This window comes from Columba livia, chromosome 5 (assembly GCF_036013475.1).
Source record: "Columba livia isolate bColLiv1 breed racing homer chromosome 5, bColLiv1.pat.W.v2, whole genome shotgun sequence".
NCBI classification, from domain to species: domain Eukaryota; kingdom Metazoa; phylum Chordata; class Aves; order Columbiformes; family Columbidae; genus Columba; species Columba livia.
Genome location: NC_088606.1, coordinates 53,006,027 through 53,029,905, shown reverse-complemented (window position 1 = coordinate 53,029,905; position 23,879 = coordinate 53,006,027). Strand labels below are relative to the sequence as shown.

General features: G+C 39.7%; 1 protein-coding gene across 5 annotated transcripts in view; it reads right to left on the bottom strand.

The window, feature by feature from the left end:
• Nucleotides 1-2,464: 2,464 nt before the first annotated feature.
• Nucleotides 2,465-23,879, bottom strand: part of KCNQ1 (potassium voltage-gated channel subfamily Q member 1) — a 352,862-nt gene continuing 331,447 nt past the window's right edge. For 3 of the 5 annotated variants that reach the window (XM_065065176.1, XM_065065178.1, XM_065065179.1), the window contains one exon: nt 2,465-4,742. In XM_065065176.1, coding sequence (XP_064921248.1) covers nt 4,542-4,742 — 201 coding nt within the window. In that variant the 3' untranslated portion in view covers nt 2,465-4,541. Of the gene's footprint in view, nt 4,743-7,490; nt 7,633-23,879 lie in introns of all 5 variants that reach the window. The other 2 variants (XM_065065175.1, XM_065065177.1) reach the window with 1 other exon arrangement.

Sequence of the window (23,879 nt, the reverse complement as noted above, 5' to 3'; positions counted from 1 at the left end):
GACTTGCAAAGGTTTACATTGACCCATGTGGACTGAGTAGTCCCACCGCCAGCAATAGCCCAACTCCTGTGCATAAATGAAACAAACAAGTCCATTTTCACAGGAGCATGACATAAATGGGAATTGTATCAGACCTTTAACCTTTTTCCTTTTCTTCTCAATGCCCAAATCACCACCCCATCAGTAAAATGCGAACAGTGATACCCATCTCTGCAGGATACAGGAGGATTAGCTGAAAACAACTTTTACCTTTTCTCCTGTAAACTCCCAGAAAATAAATTCTTCCTGTCTTTTTTATATTTCAAGAAGCAATTTGTTTCTTGCCCAGACCTTTTCAGCTCAGAGCCCTGGAATATTTCCACCTTCCTCAGAACTGATGTGAGATAAATCAGCCCAGAGGTGTCTGCTAGCAACAACAGCTCTTAGCTTGCTGCAGTAAAATGGCTATTTAATCCGCTAACATCCAAAGATTTCGGCCTCAGCTAGTATTCAAATGTAGTGCTGGCATATTGCCTTATTTGAAATGAACCTGCTTTAAAATACTACTGTGAAAATGAGCGATGGCTGGACTTCTGGTCTTCTTTTGTAAGATGCTATGTCAAAGGGGATCTAAAACCCAACATCCTCTCATTGTCAGTTTGGTAGCAGGCGATTCCAGCTCTGAAACTCCTTGGGCTCAGAATAATAAAGACTTTGCACATAGCAAGGATCCAGGGTGGCTTTTACTTCCTGAGTAATTATTTACATGACAGTGGTACCTCAGGTCTCCAGAGTGCAGGTCTCTCTGTACTAGGCACCGAGCAAATATATAGAAAGGGCTTGTCCCTGTCCTGAGGAATCTGTGGTCTAAACAGACAAGTGGGTTCAGCAGAAGAGAGGGTGCAGGAGATGGGGCTGAACAAGTGAAATGGCTCGCCCTAAGGTCACACTATGTTATTAATGCTGGTGCCAGGCACGGTGTTTCTGTCTCTTGAATTCCAATACAGCCCCCTGAACAGAAGCCCAGGGTTTTGTTCACCCCGCAAACCTCCTCTCTTTCACACATCCTTCTCCTTTCCTCCTATTAATCTCTCTTTTTACAAACTTGCATGATCATCTGTCTCTGCTGTGGACTGAGACAGGGTGAACCTTCATCACCACCTTCAGCTGGGTGGCTCCATGTTTCTCTTCCTCTCCTGTTGACTGACTTCCTACCTTCCATATTTGGCATAGCACCCAGACACTGGTAGGCTGGGGAAGCTAAGACAGCTCATATTTTTTTGGATGACTTTTTTTTTCCTATGGTGACCTTTATTTGTTTTAGGCAGGGATCAAGGTCCAGGACCAGTGTACACCAGTCTTGAAATGCAAAACTGATACTGAGCTGTTCTGAGACTCTTTTCTGCAGCCTCAGATGCCTTTATTTGAACACAGTTTTTAAAAACGAGGTAGAAAACCTCAAGATTAAGGCTTTGTCTACCTTGAAGTTTCCTTTGCTCCCCCCCTTAAGCTATTAACAAATATTTCCTACTCATTTGTAAAAACCTGCTCTGGACAGTTCGGATGAACAGCAGACACCAGCAGATAAGGTTTCAGCAGAAACACATACTCACTGCATGCTGGTTACTTCAGGCTGGTCCAGCACTGAACTCTTCAGCTCATCTTCCTGCTGCTGCTGTCCCACAGTGCTCTGTGAAGGAAAGGTGCTGAGGTACCTACTTCCAGGAGAAGTCATTAAGGTATGAAGACCCAGCAGGCAAGATGAATCCAGTCTGGTCCTCCAGAGAGGTCAGACCTGTCCCCAGCGAGCACTTGGGGCAGCTAGCTCCAGGCAGCTGCACGACAAGTATGGATGGCTCATTTTACAATGTCCCTCTTCAGCTGGGAAAATGGATCATCTTCCTTTTCTTAGGATGACGTGGATTATCTGATTTTAAGTACCAGGTCTCAGAGCTGGTTGTCTTTCAGAAAGGATCAGCTGAATGCGGGTGGGGAATCACCAATCTCATGGCAACTTGCCATCAGCCTTGGGAATCTGTAAAACATGGTTATTCCCAGGATTCTGGTAACGGGGATTTTTGGATGGATATAGAGCAACTGACACATGGAGAAATGGAAATTATCTTGAGCATGAAATGTTTGCTGTGCCAGACTGTTATCACTGAGATTAGCTGCCAAACACAAATAAGTATGGTCTTGGGAATAAACAGGGAGGAAGGGATGCATTTTCTGGGTAATGCATAGACCTGGCTGCTTTCAGCAAGGGCTACAACACACACCTTTCTCCCTAAGGCCACCATAGCTGATTAAATTCCGTTTTTCTTTTACTTCTCTAGTAAGGAATCAGCAGAAGGTTTCCAGTCCCACATTATAAATAAGGCACCTGTACACTTCGCAGTGAGCTAAGAGAAAAAAGAAAAGCAAAGCCAACAACTTTCTTGTGTGTATCAAGTGTCTGGATTCTAGAACAACCAAAAGACATGTCTCTCTTGTCCTGTATTTTATTAGGAAATTAACAGGCTGTTTGATAACCTGAAATTACATACTGAATCTCATTTAAAAAATGTTCAAAATCATGACAATAATTTTGATTTCTATAAAACATAATGTCAGATACAATTCCTGTTTATGCCCGTAAATTTCTACATCCTTAACATTTATAATTGTAATGTAATCTGTAGAGTTGAATATAGTATACTTTTCTCTGCAGGCCAAGTGAAAAAGATTCAATGTTGAAAAGAACGCCTGGAATATGAGCAGCACTCTGAGAAGGTTCTCTGCGATCTCACTTCGTTACACATCAGTATTTCAGACTGCTCAAAGATGTTAAAGACTGGTGATATTAAATGCTGTGCAAAGTTACGAGGCTTTAGGGCGTCAGTTTTCCAGGAGAGGGAAAGGGTCCGCAGTGGGGTACAGGCTCTGCAGTGAGGGGAATGGGGTGCACTGGGTGGGTGTGATGCTCAAAGTGCAAGGGCTGATAAATCTGTCTACATTCGTCTACATCTCCCACTTTTGCCAGCGGTGTTGGGTTGCCACCACCACCACCATGCTGGACTAAATAGCTTTCCCTGACACTATGTTCCATGTTCACAGCAGGGCTGGTATGATGCAGGTGCTGACTATCTGCAAGGGCTGAATTTCAACCTTAGTAATCAAAGCCCAAATCCTGCTCATGTTCTGTATGTGAAAAATCACACTGAGCCAGACGCTGCTGGCTCTGTCGCAAGTGTCACATGGGGTAATGTGGCTCAGCTCCGACAGCTGTAGCTCAGGCCCTCAGTCCTCTATCTTAGAGCCGGCACTTCTCAATACCAAATGACCCCTGTAGGTAGCTGAATTTCTCAAGATGTTATCCATTAAACCATGGGTGTCAAACTCATTTTCACCAGGGGCCACATCACTCTCGTGGTTGCCTTCAAAGGGCTGAATGTCATGTATGTAGTAGTAGGTATGTATAAAGTATGTATTTATAAACTCCTAAAATTACATTTGGCCCTTTGAAGACAACCGTGAGGCTGATGTGGCCCCTGGTGAAAATGAGTTTGACACCCCTGCATTAAACTGTTCAAATTGTCGTATGTGCTGTTTGGAGGAGAGATGCTTTCCTGAACTGCGGCCTCGATTCCTGTGAGGATTATGGATGCTCAGTAAGTGGCCAGCTCAAGCACTTGACCAGCAAGTCCAGTCACTTCAGCCTCTTGCACTATTCTAGGCGACTGCAGTTAAAACCCAGTAGATTTAAGAAGTACTTTGCCACCCTTTTTTAAAAAAGCTGTTTCAGGACAAGTACATTCAGACCACTGTGTTTCTACTTATACATAAATTCTTTGGCAACAATTTTCTAGAAAGCAGAATATTTTTTCCTATGTAATACTTCATTGTCTCCCCATGAAAAACTGCTATCTTAAAAAATCTGTAGCACTTTCTATTATAAATAGTATTGTTCCAGATTAAGGATTAGTTCCTCCCTGAAGAAAAACAGATTTTAAATCCCTCGTCATTATCTGATAACTGTTTATGTAGCGATGTTAAAATAAAACAGAAAAAGAAAATCATTCAGTATGCGGTTTGTCATTTTCTAGAATGTTAGTGTATATTTATACAATAAAACCAACATAAGTTATTCTATTTTGTTTTAAAAACCTTAGTAATAGAAATATATTGCTATCTGCAGATTCATAAACAGAATGCGCTTTTTCTATCCAAGTTCAAGTATTATTAGAATATTATTATTACTATTATTATTATTGAAGGAGCTCTAAATCCTTGCCATTTTGCCTGTCTTTACATTGTTTTGGTCTTTCTGAGAAATAACGAGTTGTGATAATTTGTTCATGAACAAAATCAACTTCAGTAAGTTTTGCCTGGTAGAAGGCAGCCTGGCAATCCTTTGGCTATTCTGAGCGGCTTTAGAAGAACATATCTGAGACTAGTGGTATAGATACAATGGTTGCGTGATTTCTTGGATGGCTGATGAACTCAATTCCTTCCAAGTTCTCAACATTCAGTCTCATTTAAAGGACAAAGGTGGGAAGAACCCAACCCAAACTTATACTACATCAGGAGATATCATCTTCATTTCTTCTTGGTACTGTGAGTTGCTCATAGGTTGGCAGGGTATTATTAGGGAGGAAAAGATCCGAATTGACGTTGTGGCCTCTCTGAGGTGATCTGTTGTTCCCTTGATCCCCTTGCTGACGGGAAATCAGATGATGCAGCATGTCTGTAATGAGGTTCAGCTTCTGGTCCATCTGTGTAACCTATAAAAAGACAAAGAGAAGGTTTATTTAACAGCAGCACATGAGAAAATTGTAACAAACAGGGCAATAAAAACGCAATATTACAATGACAGTTTTCTTAATTAGGATCACAACAACCCTTATGAAGATGCCACAGATTCCCAGTTCATCAAATAGGGCATTATGAATTTAATGCAAGTTGGATGAGGACAGGTCTGTTAATACTCACCCCTGAGATGCACTTTCACACTCATTTTATACCTGGATGAATGAATGACAAATGGGCTTTTGAAGAGGAGCGCTGGAGCAGAGAACTAGGTCTCAGAACTGAGATTCTGTGGGGTTTTGTTATTATTATGTCCATATATTTTGAAAACATGATAAACTTCTAACATGCTTATATGCCTTAATAATATCAATATGTTCTAGTAAAGATCTGTTCTATTTGCAATGATCTAATCAACTCTAAGCTAGGACTGACTGATGCTCTTTGTTACATTTGGGTCCAATTACCAGCTCAGACTACAAAATAGTCCACAGATATTCTTGTCAATGTGAGTGTAGAGCAGCTGGGGTCTGTGGCAAGGGCTGGGAGTGGATCATGATTCAGTTTTACACTCCCCTAATGACACAGTGTTTGCTAGAGTTGCCTTTTGAATGACAGGATTCACAGCAAGCCAGAAACTCTCCTAAGATGGGTAAAAGTTGATTTTTCAACTGGGGAAGGCTCAACTTCAATCCATAATGCTGATTTTCTTCTGCCTTTAGATAGAAGCTCATTTATTTATTTATTTTGTTTTCCCTCTTTCTGCTCTTCTAGCCTTAAGAAGAAAATATAATGAAAAAACAGGATACTCAATAGAAACTAGGTTATGGATTTGTCCAAAATTTAGACTCTATTTGGTGTACCTTTGCGGTCCTCAGAGGAAAATAAAGAACAGAATGTTTCTAGGAGCAGCACAGATTCAGTCTCTGGTTTCTTGCATTTTCCAGTCAAGAAGTAATCTGTGCCCTCCCTTTCAACTGGCACGGGAAGCCTCTTCTCTGTGCTGCCTCCAATGTACTGAGCCAAACATCCTGAGGGGAAGATGGGCTCTTCCTGCTTCAAAGTCTTGTCCACTCTCTGCCCCTTGGCATGGCAAGCATTGAAATTCGGCAGCGAGTCTGTCCTATGGCCTCGTGCTTGCTTCTGCAAGCCTAATGAGAAAGCCATGATTTTGCCATTGTAGTCTCTGACTACAGGGATCCCCAAACACTAAGTAAATTTTAGGCAAAAAGATGTCATAGGTTTTAAAAAGGGAAAATAAAGTAAGTGCAAAAAAACCCGTGATAGGAATAAATTTCTGCCTGAAATATCTGCTAGAAAGTAGTGAAAGGCACATAAAACCGCCAGAGAGAGCATGAGTGGGAGCAATTTATATGTACCTGGCTATCATCCAAGTATCACACAGGATAGTAAAAGACAGTAAGGCTGAGCAGAACATCAACAAACCTGGAGGATTTCAGCAGAGACTAAAATGTTTTTCCACCGTAGAGAAAATGCTGTTTTTTTCAAACACTTTGTACAACTGGTAGGGAAGCAGATACAGTGATTTAAAAATATGAGGTGCCAGAGATTTATACTTTGCAGCTGGTTTTGAAAACATTAGGCAAAGCACCCTACATGGTACATGAAACACTAGTAATTCTGGATGGAAATGGCTGTTGAAAGACGAGATTCTTCAAATGAGGAAGCTGAAGAACATATAAGTTCAAGATTTCTTGAAGAAAATGTAGATGGAAAACTGAGCAGATCATCAGGTTTTAATTTCCTCACTACTTATTCTCTCCCTTCAAAAACAGCACGCTTTGCCCAAGTGCTGCCCATCACAGATGGCAGACTCATGATGCTCCAAGTGTGACAGTACAAATCAGCTATAGTGTAGCCTGAAAAATCTCTCATTCCTCCATCCCCACTGCCCAGGTACCACTTGCTTTCTGAGACAGCTGTGCTGGAAGGACTGTAGTGGAAATCTGCAGACAAATAGCTATCTTCAGAGCCCAAAGGACAACTCTTTCTCTAACAATAAATGTATTTTTGCTAGTTATTCTAAACTAACATGGGGATTTATATATATATATATATGTATTTCTTAATTTGTGATTCCAGTCAGGGATTACCAGAGGAAACACAGACCGAAGATATATCTGGAAAATGTGCATTTATGAAACTCTTGCAGTGAGGAGCTATTGAACATGACAGTAGATTGGACTGAGATCTGGACAGCCCTTCAACAGCTGTGCATCTTGGTGATGAAATACTGGAGAGAAGTGAGATGTGAATATTCCTGCTGGGAAATAAATTCCCAGAGATAATTGTCTAATTTTTTCTAGGGAACAAGGTTTGGCTGCTGCAGCTGTGGAGTGCAGGAGGCCCATGGAAGCAGAGGCAGAAGCTAATTACTATTGAGCTGAGTCATGTGAGTTAAAAGTAAAGACCTTCATCTTCTACGTTCCTGCTTATTGGGGTAGGCCTCTAAAGCCGCAAAGCTTTTGTGGAGAGAGGTCCAGATATCTGGTTGTGTTTAATTGTTGTTTAATGAGTTTTGCTTCCCAACAAAGCAAAGCATTTCTCAGGGAGTCCTGTGCCTGTGAAGGGCTTGTTCCAAGACACGCTGAAGTCAGTGGTAGTTTTTGGCAATCACAGACCTCCAGTGACTTCAGCAGGCTCTGGATCAATTTTGGACTGAATTGTCAATCCCAAATAGTAAAATATTATTTGGATATTACAAGAGAAGGAGCAGCCTGGATTTCTGTACGTTGCTCTGCTCATGCTTCTTGGGGCTGGATCGGAAAGGATGACATTGGCAAATGAGATGTCAATGGGATGATGGTCCCCCATCCTTGGTTCTGCCAAAGGGGTGTCTTCTGCCTAAAGTATCAGACATTTGAAAGAGAGAATTAAAAGCCACCTGAAGGCGACTTCTACTGTCATCACAGGCCTCTGATGTACAAGAATAAGAGGCTTATTGGTGAACAGCCTTGCTTATTAACATTCCCAATCTGGTCGTCGTCATCCGAACACACATCCTGAAATAGATCATTCACTTGTTTGCTGCAGAGATAATTATACCCACTAGAAAAATCTCACTCATTTTATTAAACCAGCTTTATGCACTTACCATGGAGAAGTGTATCATCTCCCCTGAATTATACTTTCAAACACATTTACTTGATTAGAAATTAGCTATGATGCCAGAATGAATAAAAGTAAAGCAAACACAAAAACTGCTGATGTTGCTATAATCTTAACTGCTTTGGACAACTCTGATCCCTCTACTTAAAACAGCAAACAGTGTTAATTATGTAGAAAAATAACTCAGACTGATTTGTTTCTTTTAGGAAAAACGAAGTAAGCTCTTTCTAGCTGATTTATGTTTCATTAGAGGCATGATGTTTGGATGATCAGATTCTTTATATGCAAATAATTTCCTTCGTATTTTATAGTTGTTGGGGAGAGGAAGCAGGGTTTGAAACTCTTCAGAAATTACACAGCACTGTTACTCCTAAGTCTTACTGAAATATTGTATGAAAACAAGATTTTTCCATCCTCCAAGATAAGGTTTTTTCAAAAAGATCCAAGGAACATAGATTAAGCACAGATGGAGAGAAACAGATTTAAACAAGTTTTGAACCTAGCTCTTGGAAATGAATAAAACAGTCCCATCCAAGCAGTGCACTGCAAAAAACCCAGCAAACCAAACAGTACTTCGCTAAGACTGGAGGATTAGAGCACAAATTTTAAGCGGCACATCAGGAACAAATGTAGCTACATTACAGAACAGATTTTTGCTATTCCTCAAGAACTCACAGAGGCACCTGAGTACTCTGACACCCCACACAACTGACTAGTGGTGATGACGCAGTGCCTATAAACCACAGGGTCCTCTCAGGTCACATTTTCAGGAGAAGCAGTCCCCTTCAACAGGATATAGAATGACATGCCAACTTCTATAAAGGTAACGAAGGCAATCCAGGATGTGTTAGTGAACAAGACAGAGACCGTTCTTGTGACGAGAGGAGACAAAAATAAAATGAGCAATTTATCTATTAAAATTCTCCAGATCTTCATATTATATCCATTTAAAATGACCTGTAATTTTAAGCATTCATAGCAAATTCATGGTATGATTCAGAACACGAACTGTAACAATACATTTCTTTCCTTGCTTTTAGAAACAAAAAACCCAAAGAAACCCAAGTGGCTCCAGGGACATCTGGAGGAGAGCCTCCTTCGTGCACCCCTGAAATGGAGAACTAAAGAGCAGCACTCTGGAGACCCACTCCCCAAACTTACTTAGGGATTTACTGTGAAGGAGCAAGGACAGGCGGAATTACAGAGCTGAGGGGAACGCTATTTTCAGCCATGGATATTCAGGATACTGGGGAAACCAAAGGACAAAATCAGGAGTTTGGCATCATTTAGGCCACAAAGACCACAAATTACTAACAAGTTATGCCAAGCACTGTTTCATGATCTGGAGGGATCAGGGTTGATTAATGATGTTGATTAAAGCTGTCTCATCTGCCTTCTTTCTCATTCTCAGAGATGTCAAAAGTAAATATTAGGGGTAAAAATCATAGTCCCTTTGGACAGAATGGTGGTTTATAACTACCTATGTTCTTAACATGGTTGACTGATTAAACAAATAATTTCTGCTTAATCAAGAGATTTTTTTCTCAGCACAGTGCTCACTTGGTGCATTCAGGGGGACTGTGCTTGTTCTTAGTACAGAAAGTTGAGCAGGAAGCTGCTAAAGAAGAAGAGAAAAACCAGAATGCAAGCTACGACTGGCTGAATTAAAATGTGATAAATGAAAATTTCAACTACTTTTCCAACATTAGACTCCCAAGCCTGCTACCCTGACTTATCTTGAGTAGCATTCATTCCTGTGGGTACAGCTTTTTAGCTCAAAGGGAGCCAACTCTTTAAGGCACTTTTTCAAAATAATTGAAGATGACGGGGAGATCGTTGTGTATTTGTCACTGCTGGTGGCCTCTTAATAAGGAGGACCCTATTGTTCTACAGTGTGGCAAACTTCTAGGGAAAGAAAATGATGCTTTCTTCATCTGTGCAACCTTATAAGCAGTGTTCTATAGAGTCCTTATTGTATTCACTATTCAGTACTACACTCAGTAATGAGCTAGCTTTATATTTCAGAAAAATGTACAAAAACGCCCTTTCTGTTAACAAAACCACTGTCAGACACACTAATGACTCAGCTGAAGAAAACATAAGAGGCAAAAAATATTCTAGAACTTATGACACCTGTTAATGGCAACAATATGAAGGAAGGTACTGGTATCAGCAATACTTCAGAAAACAGTGACTGTGTTCTGCAAATGAAGGTGTGGTTATAAATCACGTTTTTTTTTTTCAGTGGGATCCATCCAGTTTAAGCAGTGTACTTGAGAATCTTTGAGGAAGCTTCAGAAAGCTGCTTACCTGGCTCCTCTTCTTGCCAAGTTTCTACATATTTTGGTATCTCAATATTTCTAAAAATTAATGGTTTAGTTTTGAGGGCCCTGTGGACAGCAACATATATGATGTTAGGAGTGGCTTTTCAGAGAAGCTCAGGGATAGGTATGAGAATATTCACAGAGGATTTACTTTGAACGCTTCTTTATACCTATAATAGTGGCATCACAGACTAATAATTTCATTATTATTAAATAAAGTTTCTTTCTTCAGATACAGGACTCTTCAAATATTATGGAATGAGTCTTCCTTCCGTTTACAGTTCCCAAGATCCCAGATTCTCGCAAATCCCCTAATCAGAGCTTCTGGCTTCAAATAATTTATTTTGTTGCCAGAAATCAGGCAGCACTCTTGCTGGAGGTTATATACCCATTGCTGAGGTGTTTATAGGAGAGTGTAATCTGCATGAAGGAAGATTTGTTCTCCAGACTGTCTGTACTTTCTCTTGAGAGTTGGCCAAAGAAGGGAGTATGTGTGCGGTGTCTGAAGGAAGGATAGAAGAAGTGGAGCCAGTGAGAAAACACTCTCCTCTAGTGTAAGATCACTAGAAAAATATAAAGGCTGAGCTTCTGAGTAGCAAAATTAACAGGTTTTGAGGGTTACATGTGACAAGTCACTTTCTAGTCAATGAAAATTTTAGACACTGTAACCACTGTCTTAACTGACAACTAAAATGGATAACTTTGAGACAAAAAGCATCTTTAGAAAGAAAGATTTTTGCTACACACTGTGTCCTAAAATCATGCATAAAGCTATCAAGGCCAATCTCTTCTTCACTTTGAGATACTAAGAATTTTCTGGTTTTTTTTTCGGTAAACTGAGACTGTTGCCGGTCTCATCTTACTCTGCGTTTTTATAGTAAAATACTTCTACACTTCTCAAAAGTGTCAGAAAACCTCTTAGCAGTAGCAGCAGTAACCCTTAAATGGCTGCTGATAATTCACCATTAATCAGGGTGTGCTGCCTGTGCTTTCAACAGAGGGACCTGGGATTGGGAGGAAACTTCTGAGTCATTGAGTCAAGGTCAGAGCTCAGGAACAACCAGGATTTATAAGCCAGTTGATGGTTCCGATTTTCCAGAAGTTACCTTGACATCAGTGAACTGATATTAAAAAAGGGTTTGGCCTGGCATAGTAAATTCCTCATGCACCACATAGAAACTCAGTTTTGTCACACATTTTTCTTAATTATGTTGGGAAGTAAAAAAAACTGGTAACACCAGTATGTGGCCACTTGGTTACTGACTATAACACTTGTGGCATTTTAAAGTAATTTTTGTTGCTTTGAATAATTTTGTCCTGACTGTGGAGCACAAACTTTAGGGTACCAGATGCTGAAGCCATAGGAAATGGGAGAAGTGACAGGGTTGATTTATGCGTTCTTTCTTTCCATTAGAATGAGGAAACCCATTTTGATAACCAAGTAACTATACTGCAGAGAATTATTTTTCCTTTCCAAGTGTCTTTTTCCCCAAAGAAAAAAATGTTTTTCTAAAAGTTTCCTCAAAGCTTCTGGAAATTTGACATCTCTGGTTAACTATTCACTCAGTTCCACTTTCATGTGGATTTTCAGGATTCTTAAAAGAGTGGAGATTACAACCATAATGCCATTTTTCAGATAAGATGTCTCCCTTGAACTCTATTTGAAACTGACAATAGTAAAATACATGTTCTGATAGGTCAAAAACTGAAAAACTGATACGAGAAAGCCACTTCAGTAATTTGTGATTGAATAAACAATACAATATAAAATACAGCATATATGTTACCAAATGCAGAATATTGGCAGCAGTTTTTTATAACTGCCTCTTTCATGATACTGCCATTTTTCCTCATACAAAAATCAAGAGACAGCCTTCAGAACAGCAGTAGCTGAAAAAGATGTTACACAATAGAAAAGAAACCTTCACAGCTATCTTTGACTATTTCCAGCCAATTATGCGCAACTCATATACATAATCCCTATGTGTATAAATGCTGCAGACCAGCAGCAGGCAAAACTTCAGGTACAAGAGGTCTATTAATCAAGACCTACACAGACACAAGTGGCAACAGATGCTGTGCTTACATAAGACAGCAATTCGTTTAAGATCTTAAAGATTATGAGAAATAAATAGAAATCAAAAGTTAAAAACATACGAGTTGATTTGGTTTTTATATGTCACCTTCATAAAACTATCTGAGCCTAACTTCCTGCTTGACTAAAGGAAGCCAGGTAGGATGAATATATAGCTCTTCTTCTAACAAGGAGGTTGGTAAGACACAGGCAAATGGAAAAATTAAGTTACAGGAGACTGAAATACACTTGGCCATGGATGGTTATAGAGTACAAGACCTCAAAAGCTGGAAAGCTTTTGGGGCTGTGCTTGTTTTAGAAGAGAAGAGGATTCAGAAATGCCTGAGGGCAAAAAAAGTCAGAAAGAGATGACCTAAAATGTTGCTAGGCGAGACAGAAATGAGGACCATGATGGATGTGGCTGGAGGAGATGGCAAGAAGCAGAGTCTGGACATGGCTCCTACTTGAGAAGAGAGAGCTGAGAACAATGGCTTCCGTTCAGAGCTTTCGTTGTTGCTATTAACAACTTGCAAAAATATTTGGCTTATTTAAAACTCCCAAACCACTGGAAATCAGCTCTTCCTGAGAATCTTTCTTTAGCTCTAGGTGTAGATTTGGGCCATGAAGCCCCTCTGCCTGCTCATTGCTCCCCAAGGGCAGCCCTGCTGGCCTCACAGGACTGAGCACATGCCCAGATGTGCACAACACTCACACATCGATCTGGCATCCAGAGGGCTATAGCCAAGCAATTAAAATTTGTGGTTGACTCTTGGTGTAGATAAATGAGACAAGACTTAAAACATATGGAAATTTTCAAGTTAGGACAGCGTCCAAAATCTACAGTCTTTGGCCCAGCACAGCCTCAGGATACAGCATTTTTTTTTCTAAAAAATATTACAAAGGTCAGATATTTAGTTTTTTAACCCTTTCCTCTAAACTAACAGAGTAACAGTAGATGAACAAGGGAGCACAGTTTTTCTCTCCTTGGATGAAGACAGGAAAGTGAAAGTTTAGGGTCTTGTCTCTAAACATAACTTTTATCAGAAGCTACTAAAGAAGATAAAATCCCCGTGGTCCTATTAAGTGAATACTCTAGATTGTTCAAGAATTTGTTTAACTCCATCTACTGTAGCCCCACCTTCAGGAAATAATCTCTCTTTGACCAGACACAACTGTCCTCCATTTCCATTTAAAAATAAGACACAAGTTGGCAAGACGACAGGGATTCTTTCCTTCCAAGTGAATCAATGATACCAAAAGTATGAAGCATTTATGTATCCACAAAAATCACTGGACATCCATCTAGCACCATCATCATAAAGAGTTTTCGAAATGGAGCCTTGTGGAGGACATCAAACAGTCTTGAGACAATAAGAAATATAAGGGATGTATTGACCAAAGAAACTAGGAAAAAAAGCTCCTTATTTTGATGCAATAGTTTGGATATAGTTATATAATAAGTAGCGGTAATTAGTGAATCTTATATCCAAAGCACTGTGTGAACCTCTGTGTACCTACACAGTAGGACACTGCAGTAGCTGTGTACTATTATTGCTAGCACAAAGTGGGGAAAACTGAGGCAGTAAAGTTAATGGCCCACCTCCAGATATGCTAAACATCTTTAGCTTCAATTTGGAAAGAGAAGCTCTAAAAAGACCTCAAAAATATTTTCCCCTGTCCTGGGCAGATCTTCAGATCTCAAAGAAAACTTCAAAGCACTTTTCTGTGTTTTAATGAGACAGAAGGTTGGAAAACTGATGGCTCTCTCATTTCCAATCACATTCGTCAGCAAAACTCTCCTACGTTGTGTCCTTCCAGTTGAGCACCCCAGTACCTATCTGCAAGGGAAAGACAGACTCTCTGTTCAGTTAACAGGCACTTATATTTCAGATGCCTGAGTTCCACAGATGTGAAGAGAACTCCCCACGGTACTTGCCTCTGGAGGACTCTTTCTGCTGGTTTAATCATGGCAATACAGCCTCTGAATATCACCCCATATTTTTGTTGTCAGAAGTTTGGCTATCAGACAACAGCTTTCTCCTAGTTGTAGATTCCTGTTTCCAGTGTGGAACAGTGGCATATTTACAAAATTTTAGGGTTAAAAAGAAAGCAAAGGACCCAACTAGCAAAAAATAGATCCCAAACTCTTCAACAAAATAAACCCCAAACCAGCCCAACCCCCACTGCCATCCTCACCAATTAAAGAAAACAAAAGTGACTAATCTTGACCTCTCTCCAAAGGGGAATGTTTTGCTTCTTGAATGCTTGGCTCTGGCTCTTGTATGATACTGGGACTATGACTAATAACCTCTTGCTGGAGTACTGCTGATAATTTCACCATTGAGTAGCTGTTCTCGTTCTGGATCATCATAGTATGCACTTAATTTGCCAAGATTTTAGTTAAAAAACCCAAACCAAACAAATAATAAGATATACGTTCATAATCCCCAGTGTTAGAAATACATTTTTCATCTTTAACTGATACATTTTGCCTGACAATTTTTCCTTCTTCCTTCAAACTGTTAGTTTTCAGATGCCTGCTATGAAACGGTTCCTTTTTTCCTTTCTTTCTCTCAAACACTTTTCCTAATTCAAACCAGATTTGAGACTGCTGCTCTTTTAAAAGCAAATATGCCATGTATCACATCAAGTTAGGTCAGCATCGCTTATGTTATGTTTCACATTCACCCACATGAGGCATCCATACAGCTTTTTAAAGGGAATAAAGCCAGACTGGGTGCACTGGTTTGTTTTTTTTTTGTTGGAAGTGAGGCACATCCACAGGTTAGGGATCTGATCTTATGGCATGGTGTAAGTACAGAAGGGCACCACTATCTGCTTTTTGCTTGAAATGTTAAAAAACAAGATGACTTAGACTTGTTTTTCAAAAACAGGTTTTTGGCCAGCTCCTTTTTTAGCATCTGTAATGTACTCATGATTTATTATTTGATAGTTACTATATGGGCAAAATAGAATATACACTCCTTTGTACCTAAAATGAGCTTAAAAGAATTAATAACCATATGATGGCTTCTGCAGCAGTCAAAAATGGAAGGGGAAAAGGAGTGAGGGAGAGAAAAGGAGAGAAGCAATTATAACAACAGTGAGTTTTGAGATTCCCTGAGGGCTGATGGTAATTAAACCAACGGCAACATGAATCTCTGTTTGATGTGGTCATGAATTTGTTTTCAAAAGAAAAATCTTTAAAAAGATTCTTTCAAGAGAAATTTTTAGAGAACAAGCTCAGCATAAATAATTAGACCAGAAACACTTTGATAAATGTTATTACAGAGAAGTCATTTATGGGCCATGGCATTTGAGGATTAGAATCCTGGTGATAGATAAGGTGGCAAGTTTGCACCCATTCTGAACACAATAAACTAGGGTCGTATTCTTGTGTCCTTGAGTCTGCTCCTCTTGTTTTGTCATTGCATTAAGCTTTACAAAGACACAGATGCATGACAGAAAATTTCAGTGGGAAGCTCAGTGGAACGAAAGAAAACCACACACAATTCCACAGGCACTTCTAATTCCCAGGAGCTGCCCAGAGATCAGAGGTGAAATCTATCGGTGATAAAATGTCTTTGAGCCCACTCTACTCTCCTGGCCCTTCCAACCGCCATTCACTCCTGCTGAAATCATATCCTTGGAAAAATCTCCTTCAGAACGATCTAAAAATAAAAATGCTTTCATTTTTTAGAAATGTAGGCACCCAGCAAAAGCACTGAAAACCAGAGAAGATGCAGGTGCTCTGTACCCCCTAAAGCAAAGTTACCTTGCACACTCCAAAACTGTATTGCTTTCATTTATTGATCACTTCAAAAAGTGGAGGCATATACAATCAATCATAAGCTAGCAAATAACCAATGAGTGAACTAGAACCTAACACATTTACCAGTGGAAACTCATGCTTAAAAGGAAAAGAAACTGCCTGTTGGCTGTCATGGCATTATCCATAAAGGCAAACTAGCACATCTTACGGATACCAGAAGTAAAACTACAACAAAGGCAGCCAACTGCTAATGAAGAAGGGTTTTCAGTCAAATTTCATGGGTCATACAAAGTCATTACCATGCCTGCAGGAGTTCATCAGCTCTGCCAGTTGAATTTTGGGAAAACAAAGTGATTATTTTTTTACGCATGTTGTAGTTTCAGATATTTTCTTTAAATTCCAAGTTGTGAAGCCAGCCAGCGATGTGAGAATACCAGCTTCAATTTTCAGAGTTAGCTTCTAACCAACATTATTGCAGAGAAAGACTTCAAAACAGGTCTTCAGTGTACACCGAGGTCTCAAAAAGTAGATTTTAAAGACGCTTTTTTTTTTTCTTAAATACAACCTTATGGCTTTAAGCCAATTTCCATATGCTTTGGAGACCTGACACATTTTTAAAACTAAGAGACAAAGTGTTTTCCTGCTGCTGGTAACAAATTCTGCATGGGTTGACTTTCCAAACCGGTTCCATTGCAGGTTTCCCTCTGGTTTGGAGTCAGTTAAAATATCAAGGCTCTTCTCCATAACATTTTAAGCTATAATAATTGTAAAAATAAACAAATGTTTCTGATAAAATAATGTGTTTGAAAAACTTAATGGATGACAAACATAATTAAAAAATCCTTAGTGCCTTTCCTTGTCAACAGATTATTCTAGGAATAGAGCCAGGCTGGGCATTTATTTGGACTGGTAAACCACAACTCAAAGAGTGGATCTATTGGAAGGGCAAGTGACTGTGCAGTGGTGGAAGCAAAAGGTTCACAGTCTTTCCTAGCTGATCAATCATCATGACAGGCTTGAAGACTAAATGATCTGCCCAGCTGCAGATGTTAGATGTGCATCTACCTTTTGCTGTTTTTCTGATTCACAGGCAGTAGCCTGGATTGTTCACACTTAAGATAATGATGATCATTACTGTTCAAAACAAAAAGGATTTGGGCTTTGCAATTTTATCGTATGATAAAGGAGGCTTCTACACATGATAACACAGTACTTGCAGTCTAGACACGATAAAATACTGGAAGATCCTTCAGGCAGAGGTGGTGACAGTTTTGCACATAAAGGTTTGACGTTTCCCTTCTCCACTCCCACCCGCTACCAGAACTGTTATCAACTGCACAAAGGAGGAGCAGGAATATGTAGCTGGATCTTTCTCCTCAAGCCCCTACCATTAAGGGCTGCACTAGTCCCTGTTAAATCAATAACAAAATGAAGCTCCTCTGCAATGGGAGGCAGCATCTGTTTCACAGCACACAGTAACACTCCACAGCATTTACAGATGGGAAACAAGGGGCTGCGATGTGCAGAAACCACAGGAGAACACCACAGTGCTAGAAAGAAGCTACCCAACCTTGTCTGTGACAGACAAAGAGTGCTACAGCATCTTCAGTGGTTGCAGGTGATGAGAGACATCACTTTAATTTTCATCTAGAGGATATCTTCTTCAGCATCACAGAGGGACCAACTTTGTTTTGGGCATCAGTCAGGAAGGACTTCATTGACAGTGGCACACCAGGAGGGAACAGCAGAGCATCAGCACGCTGCTCTCTGAAGCAAGCTGCAGCCTCCTCCTCCTGCAGACTGAGCCCTTGTGCTCACCGCAGCCAGACCGTGCTTTACTTGGAACATCTGGGTATCACTGCACAAACGGGTTTAGCTGCAGGCATTTCTTATTTTCCCTTTGCGTATTTTCTTTGAAAGAGTGAAAGAGTTTACTATGGAGTTATTTATTTTCTTTCGTCTGCTAATCTCTTTTGGTAAGTAGTATCTTTTCTTCCTCCAGTCTGAGAGAGTAATCAGCTACTCAGTCAAGAAATTCATTCATCCCTAATCATTGCAGGCTTTGGAAAAAAGTTGTCAGATAGCATCTACTAAGACTTTGCAGATTAAAATGCTAATATCATTCTGAATTAAGACATTTTCATCCATTTTCATGGATGATTTTAAGTGATTTAGCTAACAATTTTAGCTCTGACACATCTACTTTGAAATGTGAAAGGAGTTTGATTCAGTCTCAAGTAACAAAGTTCCTTTCAGGTATATGTTGCTCCTTTTTACTTTATAGTATCTGCATTGTTGATTTATGTATTCAATCAACAGTCTTTTCAAATACAGAAACGATCTCAAATTATACGTATGTTTTAAGATAGATTCTGAATGACCGGGGGAATAATACAAATGATAAAAAGATTATGTGTTTCTGTTTTCAGTTTTGACCTCCAAGCCTCAAAATGCTTTATGATACCCAGCACTCATGGCTGAGGAAATGGAAAGAATGGAAGGTCAAATGACCTGCCTGAAGTCCTGCAGAAAATGATGGCTGAGGCAGGAACAGCACCCACATGGCCTGAAAACCCCACAATAACCGCACCGATGCATCTTTCAAGATGGGTCATGGACTGTCATGACAACACAAGTGTCTGACACTGCATTTTAAAAGCTGATTTACAGAGAAGGCAGAGAAGGTCTGGCTGCACTTACTCCTCTCTGGCTCAGCCAAGGACTCACAGTGTACATGTGCGAGTGAGAAGACCATGTGTGACCAGCTCAGATATGCATTATTTATATAACAGTTCTACTGACTGAAAAACTAATAAATCCACGGCCTGCAGATGATGTGCAGACATACAGACACATCATCTAAAATATCGCTTTGTCTTGATTCTTTGTTTCTTTATTATTTTTTTTCCCCTCCTTCTTTTTTTTTTCCTCCCCTGCTGCAGTACAACAGAGCATCTAATACAACAGCAAAATAAGCCTCTGGCTAAAGAAGCAGCTTCTTTAAATCACAGCGGTTCGCCACATACAACAGACATGTCGGAATAAGTGTAAATTTCCAGAGAAATGTTTCCATACGAATACTTCATATAGGTCAAACTTTGTCACTGTGACACAGTGCTGCAAGGTGTTAATCCTTCCCTTACTCTTTGAGTGCCCTTCACACCCAGGGAGCTTGTCAGTGAGGAAGATCCATGTACTTGGGAAGAAGAAAGCATATGTGAAACACATAGCCTACAACTTTCCATAACGGTGATTGCACAATATGAGAGGTCAAAATGAGGTTTCTCTCCTGATGTATTGAAACCATGGTCTATTTATAATTCTACCATTAATTTAGGGCTTGTATATCAGTGCTGGACAAAGAAGCTTGCCATGTGCAGAAAATGACATGAACTCAATCTTTGCAAACAGTCCCAGAACCTAAAAATGCTTTTGTTAGTACAGCAACACCTGTACTAATTACGCACTTCACTCACTTGGAGGTCATTGCTCATGGCAAAGGTTTTAAATCAGCCACCCCAGGAGACAGACATCATTATACTGCTAGAGCAGTCATTCTGATCCTGCAAAACTAGGCAGCCCTGGAGATATACTCACTCTCTGAAGTCTCTAACTGTGAAAGACTGTAACACCTCATTGCTGGGTACAAGAACACAGTCCAGAGCATTTGAATTAAGAGAGAAAACTAAGAGAGTAATCAGATACCATTGTTGAAATTTTTAGATTTAAGCATACGTTCTTCTGACTTTCATGTAAATGACAATTTTTACTGTCTCTCATTGCATACCAACACCTGACCCAGCAAAACTTGTAAGCATGTTAGCAATGTCAAATAATACAATTTTATTCACTTTGTGATTTGTAGGTGCTATATATTTACCTAAAATGATGCTAAAACTCAAATGTCAAGGTCAGTATTCACTTTTTCCACTGATGTAGTTCTCTGTTTGAAGTCATCTGCAGTTCTCACGAGATGGTTCTTGCTACACTGATGCTAATCAGTGTTGGTACTTCTTCAGCTCAGTATGCAAAATTTGAAGAGTCAATGGTAGATAACCTGACCACCAGCATCTAACTGGTCAGAGGCGGCAGAGATACCTGCATTTCACATTCCTCTTCTCCTAACCTGTCAGGCAGCACTTAACACCCATCGGCAGATTTCTCACCAGCAAATCACAGAGCGGAAAGCTGCTCTAGGTAGGTGCTTCCTTCAGTTAAATACAGTCCAAGCTTTTGTGCTATCCTCCACGTAAAAGTAGCACCATTTCTCCCAAAGGCAAGGAACACCACCTGCATGGGCAGGGGTCTCCACAGCTGCTCTGCATGGCAGCACCATACAGCGGGGTAATTAAAACAGGAGTGCGAGAAGCATTTGTTCAGAGACAGCAAAGAACAGGAGCAAGGGCAGAAAAATAATGGAGCAACGGCAGAGAAGGGATCTTCTAAGTGTCCAGCAGTTTCACAATTGCCTCCTACATGAATGCTAAATTTCTTCATAAGGTGCCTAGGAACTCTAACATTCAAGTTAAAGGCAATTAATTGATTCATTTTCTGTCAAATTATCTTCAAACTCTTTAATTCGTACTTCATCTTGTATTTTACAAGCACGCGGTATAAATTTTCATGCACAGGTAGATGCAATTTTTTTCTTTAATTTGCGTGACCCTTTTCAATCAGATTCATTAGGCAACATTAGAAAAAAAATAACCCCTTAAGCTCTGTGTACCCCATGAACCTCTCTCTGTCCCTCCACTGTGGCTCACGAATAGGGACATGTTCTGCAACAGTGTCTCCTAAATATACAGTAGTCCCAGTTCTCTTCTCTTTCCCCCCTGAGTAAATGAGGAGTAAACGTATTGATGTTAATGGGATTAAGGTAATATAAATAGCCTGAAAACAGAGATCACTGTTAGCAGTTAGAAGAGAACACACCAAAGCTTTGTCCATTCGCACACAACATATTCCCTACAGTAACTGGATGTAGTACACACCACATAGCACTGAGAAGAACTCACATTACTAAGTGGTACATTGTTTAAAGCAGATCTTTCTTCAGTGCACAAATAGAGACAGCGTATTCTTTTACTCTTGTTAAAAATAACCCTGTCATACACATTCTAGCCATGCCTTCATTCTTCTGTTAAATCTCCTAAAACTGCACAACTTCATGGAAAACATACTATTAAAAAAAAAACAGAAAAAACCAAAACAAATGAACAAACAGAAACCACCAAACCTGGCAGGATATATTCAGAGAAACTATAGTTTTGGAAAAGACATAGCAAGGTTTTTAGCATGTACTGTAAGAGTAATGATAACCAAAAGGTTATCTAAAGTGTAATTTAAAGAAATGTGTTTGCATTGTTTGCAGATAAAACAATCCGGAGGCCATGTGTAAAGGACCAAAACTGCAGGACAGTAATGAGTTTGTGAATCAGGACTGTAAATTCCCCGTGCAGAGAATGTGGGAGCCATCAGGAGTACACACGATTGAGTCAGCAGTTACCAAGACACATACATACAGCGCAGGCCATTCCAGTCTCCAAACTGCCATTTATCATTTCCTGAGAGAACAGTTTCTTGGCAAGCCTCCTTTAAAAACATTTTTTTTTCCAAAACAACCCACCATTCCAGCAGGCTATGAATACAACTATAATTTGGTCTATTTTTCATATCAAGTAGACTATGGGCTCTGGTTTTCAGTTAATTAAAGAAACCTTCTTTTCAGATTTCCGAATGTTGTTTGCAGCAGGGTAGATCCCTCAACAAGCCAGCTCTAAAACAGTGCCAGTTACAGATTAAAATGCATGAAGAAGGAGGGAAGAAAAAAAAAACCTAAAAAGACATAAATAAAACCATGGTTTGAAGTTGCAAAGCCCAGCTTACATAATGCCAAATTCGGTCCCCCTGCCAAACTGTTAACTTTTGTCTTTGATGAAAATGGGCGTCACTGTACTTCATACTCCAGAATGTGTAATGGCTTAGAGCTGCCTCTCGGAATTTGAATTCCATCTGTTGTTGTTGTTGTTATTATTATTATTACTACTACTACTACTATACATTAATAGCACTTAGGGGCCTCATCTGAGATCAGAGCCCCAATGGGCTATGAGTTGCCTGCACACAGAGAGAGAAACAGTCCGTGCCTTGAAAAATGCATGATCTAAATAGATGAGATAAAAAAGGGGGTGGGACAAAGCTCATGTTTTCATTCCTGTTTTATACATATGGAACTGAGACACAGAGAGATTAAATGTCTTGCCTGTGCTCACATAAAAAATATCTGGGGCAAAAGCTAGGAATTGAACCAAAGTTTTCAAGTTCACATAAGCTTCATCTTCTTTCGTTAACCCTATGTTTACTAACTACAACACTGTACACAAATCTGTATTCATAAGCTGAGACATCAGAGCTGCATGTGGCCTCTGGACATACAAGGCATAAGCACAGGAGGGGAACAACATGATTTTAACCTCTTGCGATAACTTATATGTTCGCATAGCAACAGTTACTTGTGGCTTTGCTTCTTGCAGCTTTAGAAAAATCAAACTTAGGAAATAAAGTTCCATATTTCGATTTCCTATTTGGTGAAGGAAGTCTGGATTCTGCTATTTCTCTGCACAGTCTTCTGTGCAAGCAGCCACAGAAACAACAAACTGTGCCATGCTTCAGGAAAAAAGTAAATGATCACTTAGTGGGTTTTTCTAAACATCTGACCTGCAGTTCACACATTCTTACTAAAAAAAGAAAAGGGAAAAAAAGAGTAGTTATACATGTTTTAGTAAAGGACTATTATATTCCTTAGTCTTCAGAAGACTTTTGTCTTCCAAAAAAAAACTAGTAGTTTTCTACTTTAGAAGTAGTTTCCTTCTGAAAAACAAGTAGTTTTAATTATTTTTAAATTGTTATTTAGATCATAGAATCATAGAATATCTCAAGTTGGAAGAGACCCATAAGGACCATGGAGTCCAACTCCCTGCTACTCGTAAGATGACCTAAAACTACACCATATGACTAAGAGTGTTGCGCAGATGCTCCTTGAACTTTGATGGGCTTGGTGCCCTGACCACTTCCCTGGGTAGCCTGTTCAAGCAACCCACCACCTTCTCACCAAAGCACCTTATCCTAATGTCCAGTGGGAACTTTCCTTGATGCAGCTTCACTCCATTTCCTCGTGTCCTATTGCTGGCCACCAGAGAGAGAACACCAGCACCTCTCCATCTGCTGTCCCCCTCTACCCTAAGAATGTGTGACTTCAGAGGCTCTCACTTTGGCCAAATAAGAAGTCAGATTTTTGATTTTTTTTTTTTTTTAAGAGAAAGAATAAATGTACCTGAAATTAGGACAACTTTCAGAAAAATTTCAAGTCTTCATTCCAAGGTATGGATGCAGGAGAGCATCATAAAACACAAGATTTTAAAATAATCTCAAAAAAATGGGAAAAATTATGTGTCTCTTCCTAACTTTCTTCTTGGAATGGCTGAATCTTTTCAGCTGAAACATTCTAAAAAATTTTAGTTATGAAGTTTTGGTAACGCCCTGAAGCACTGTAGCGCCCAAGAACAAGCAGGTGAGTACACATAATAAATCCCAAAATACGTTTACATGGGAGACAAACTGTGCTTCATTACTTGGCTTCAATACCACACTTCTGGTTACTTTTACAGAAAAGAGGACTGTCGTTTCTTGCCTTGGTCAGTAAACAGTTTCTGTTGTATGGGAAATTATGGCATGTCACAATTTTTTTAACCTCTCAAAAGATTGGGTTATATTGAGATGTGAAAATTGCAAACTATTTTAATTTGGAAACACC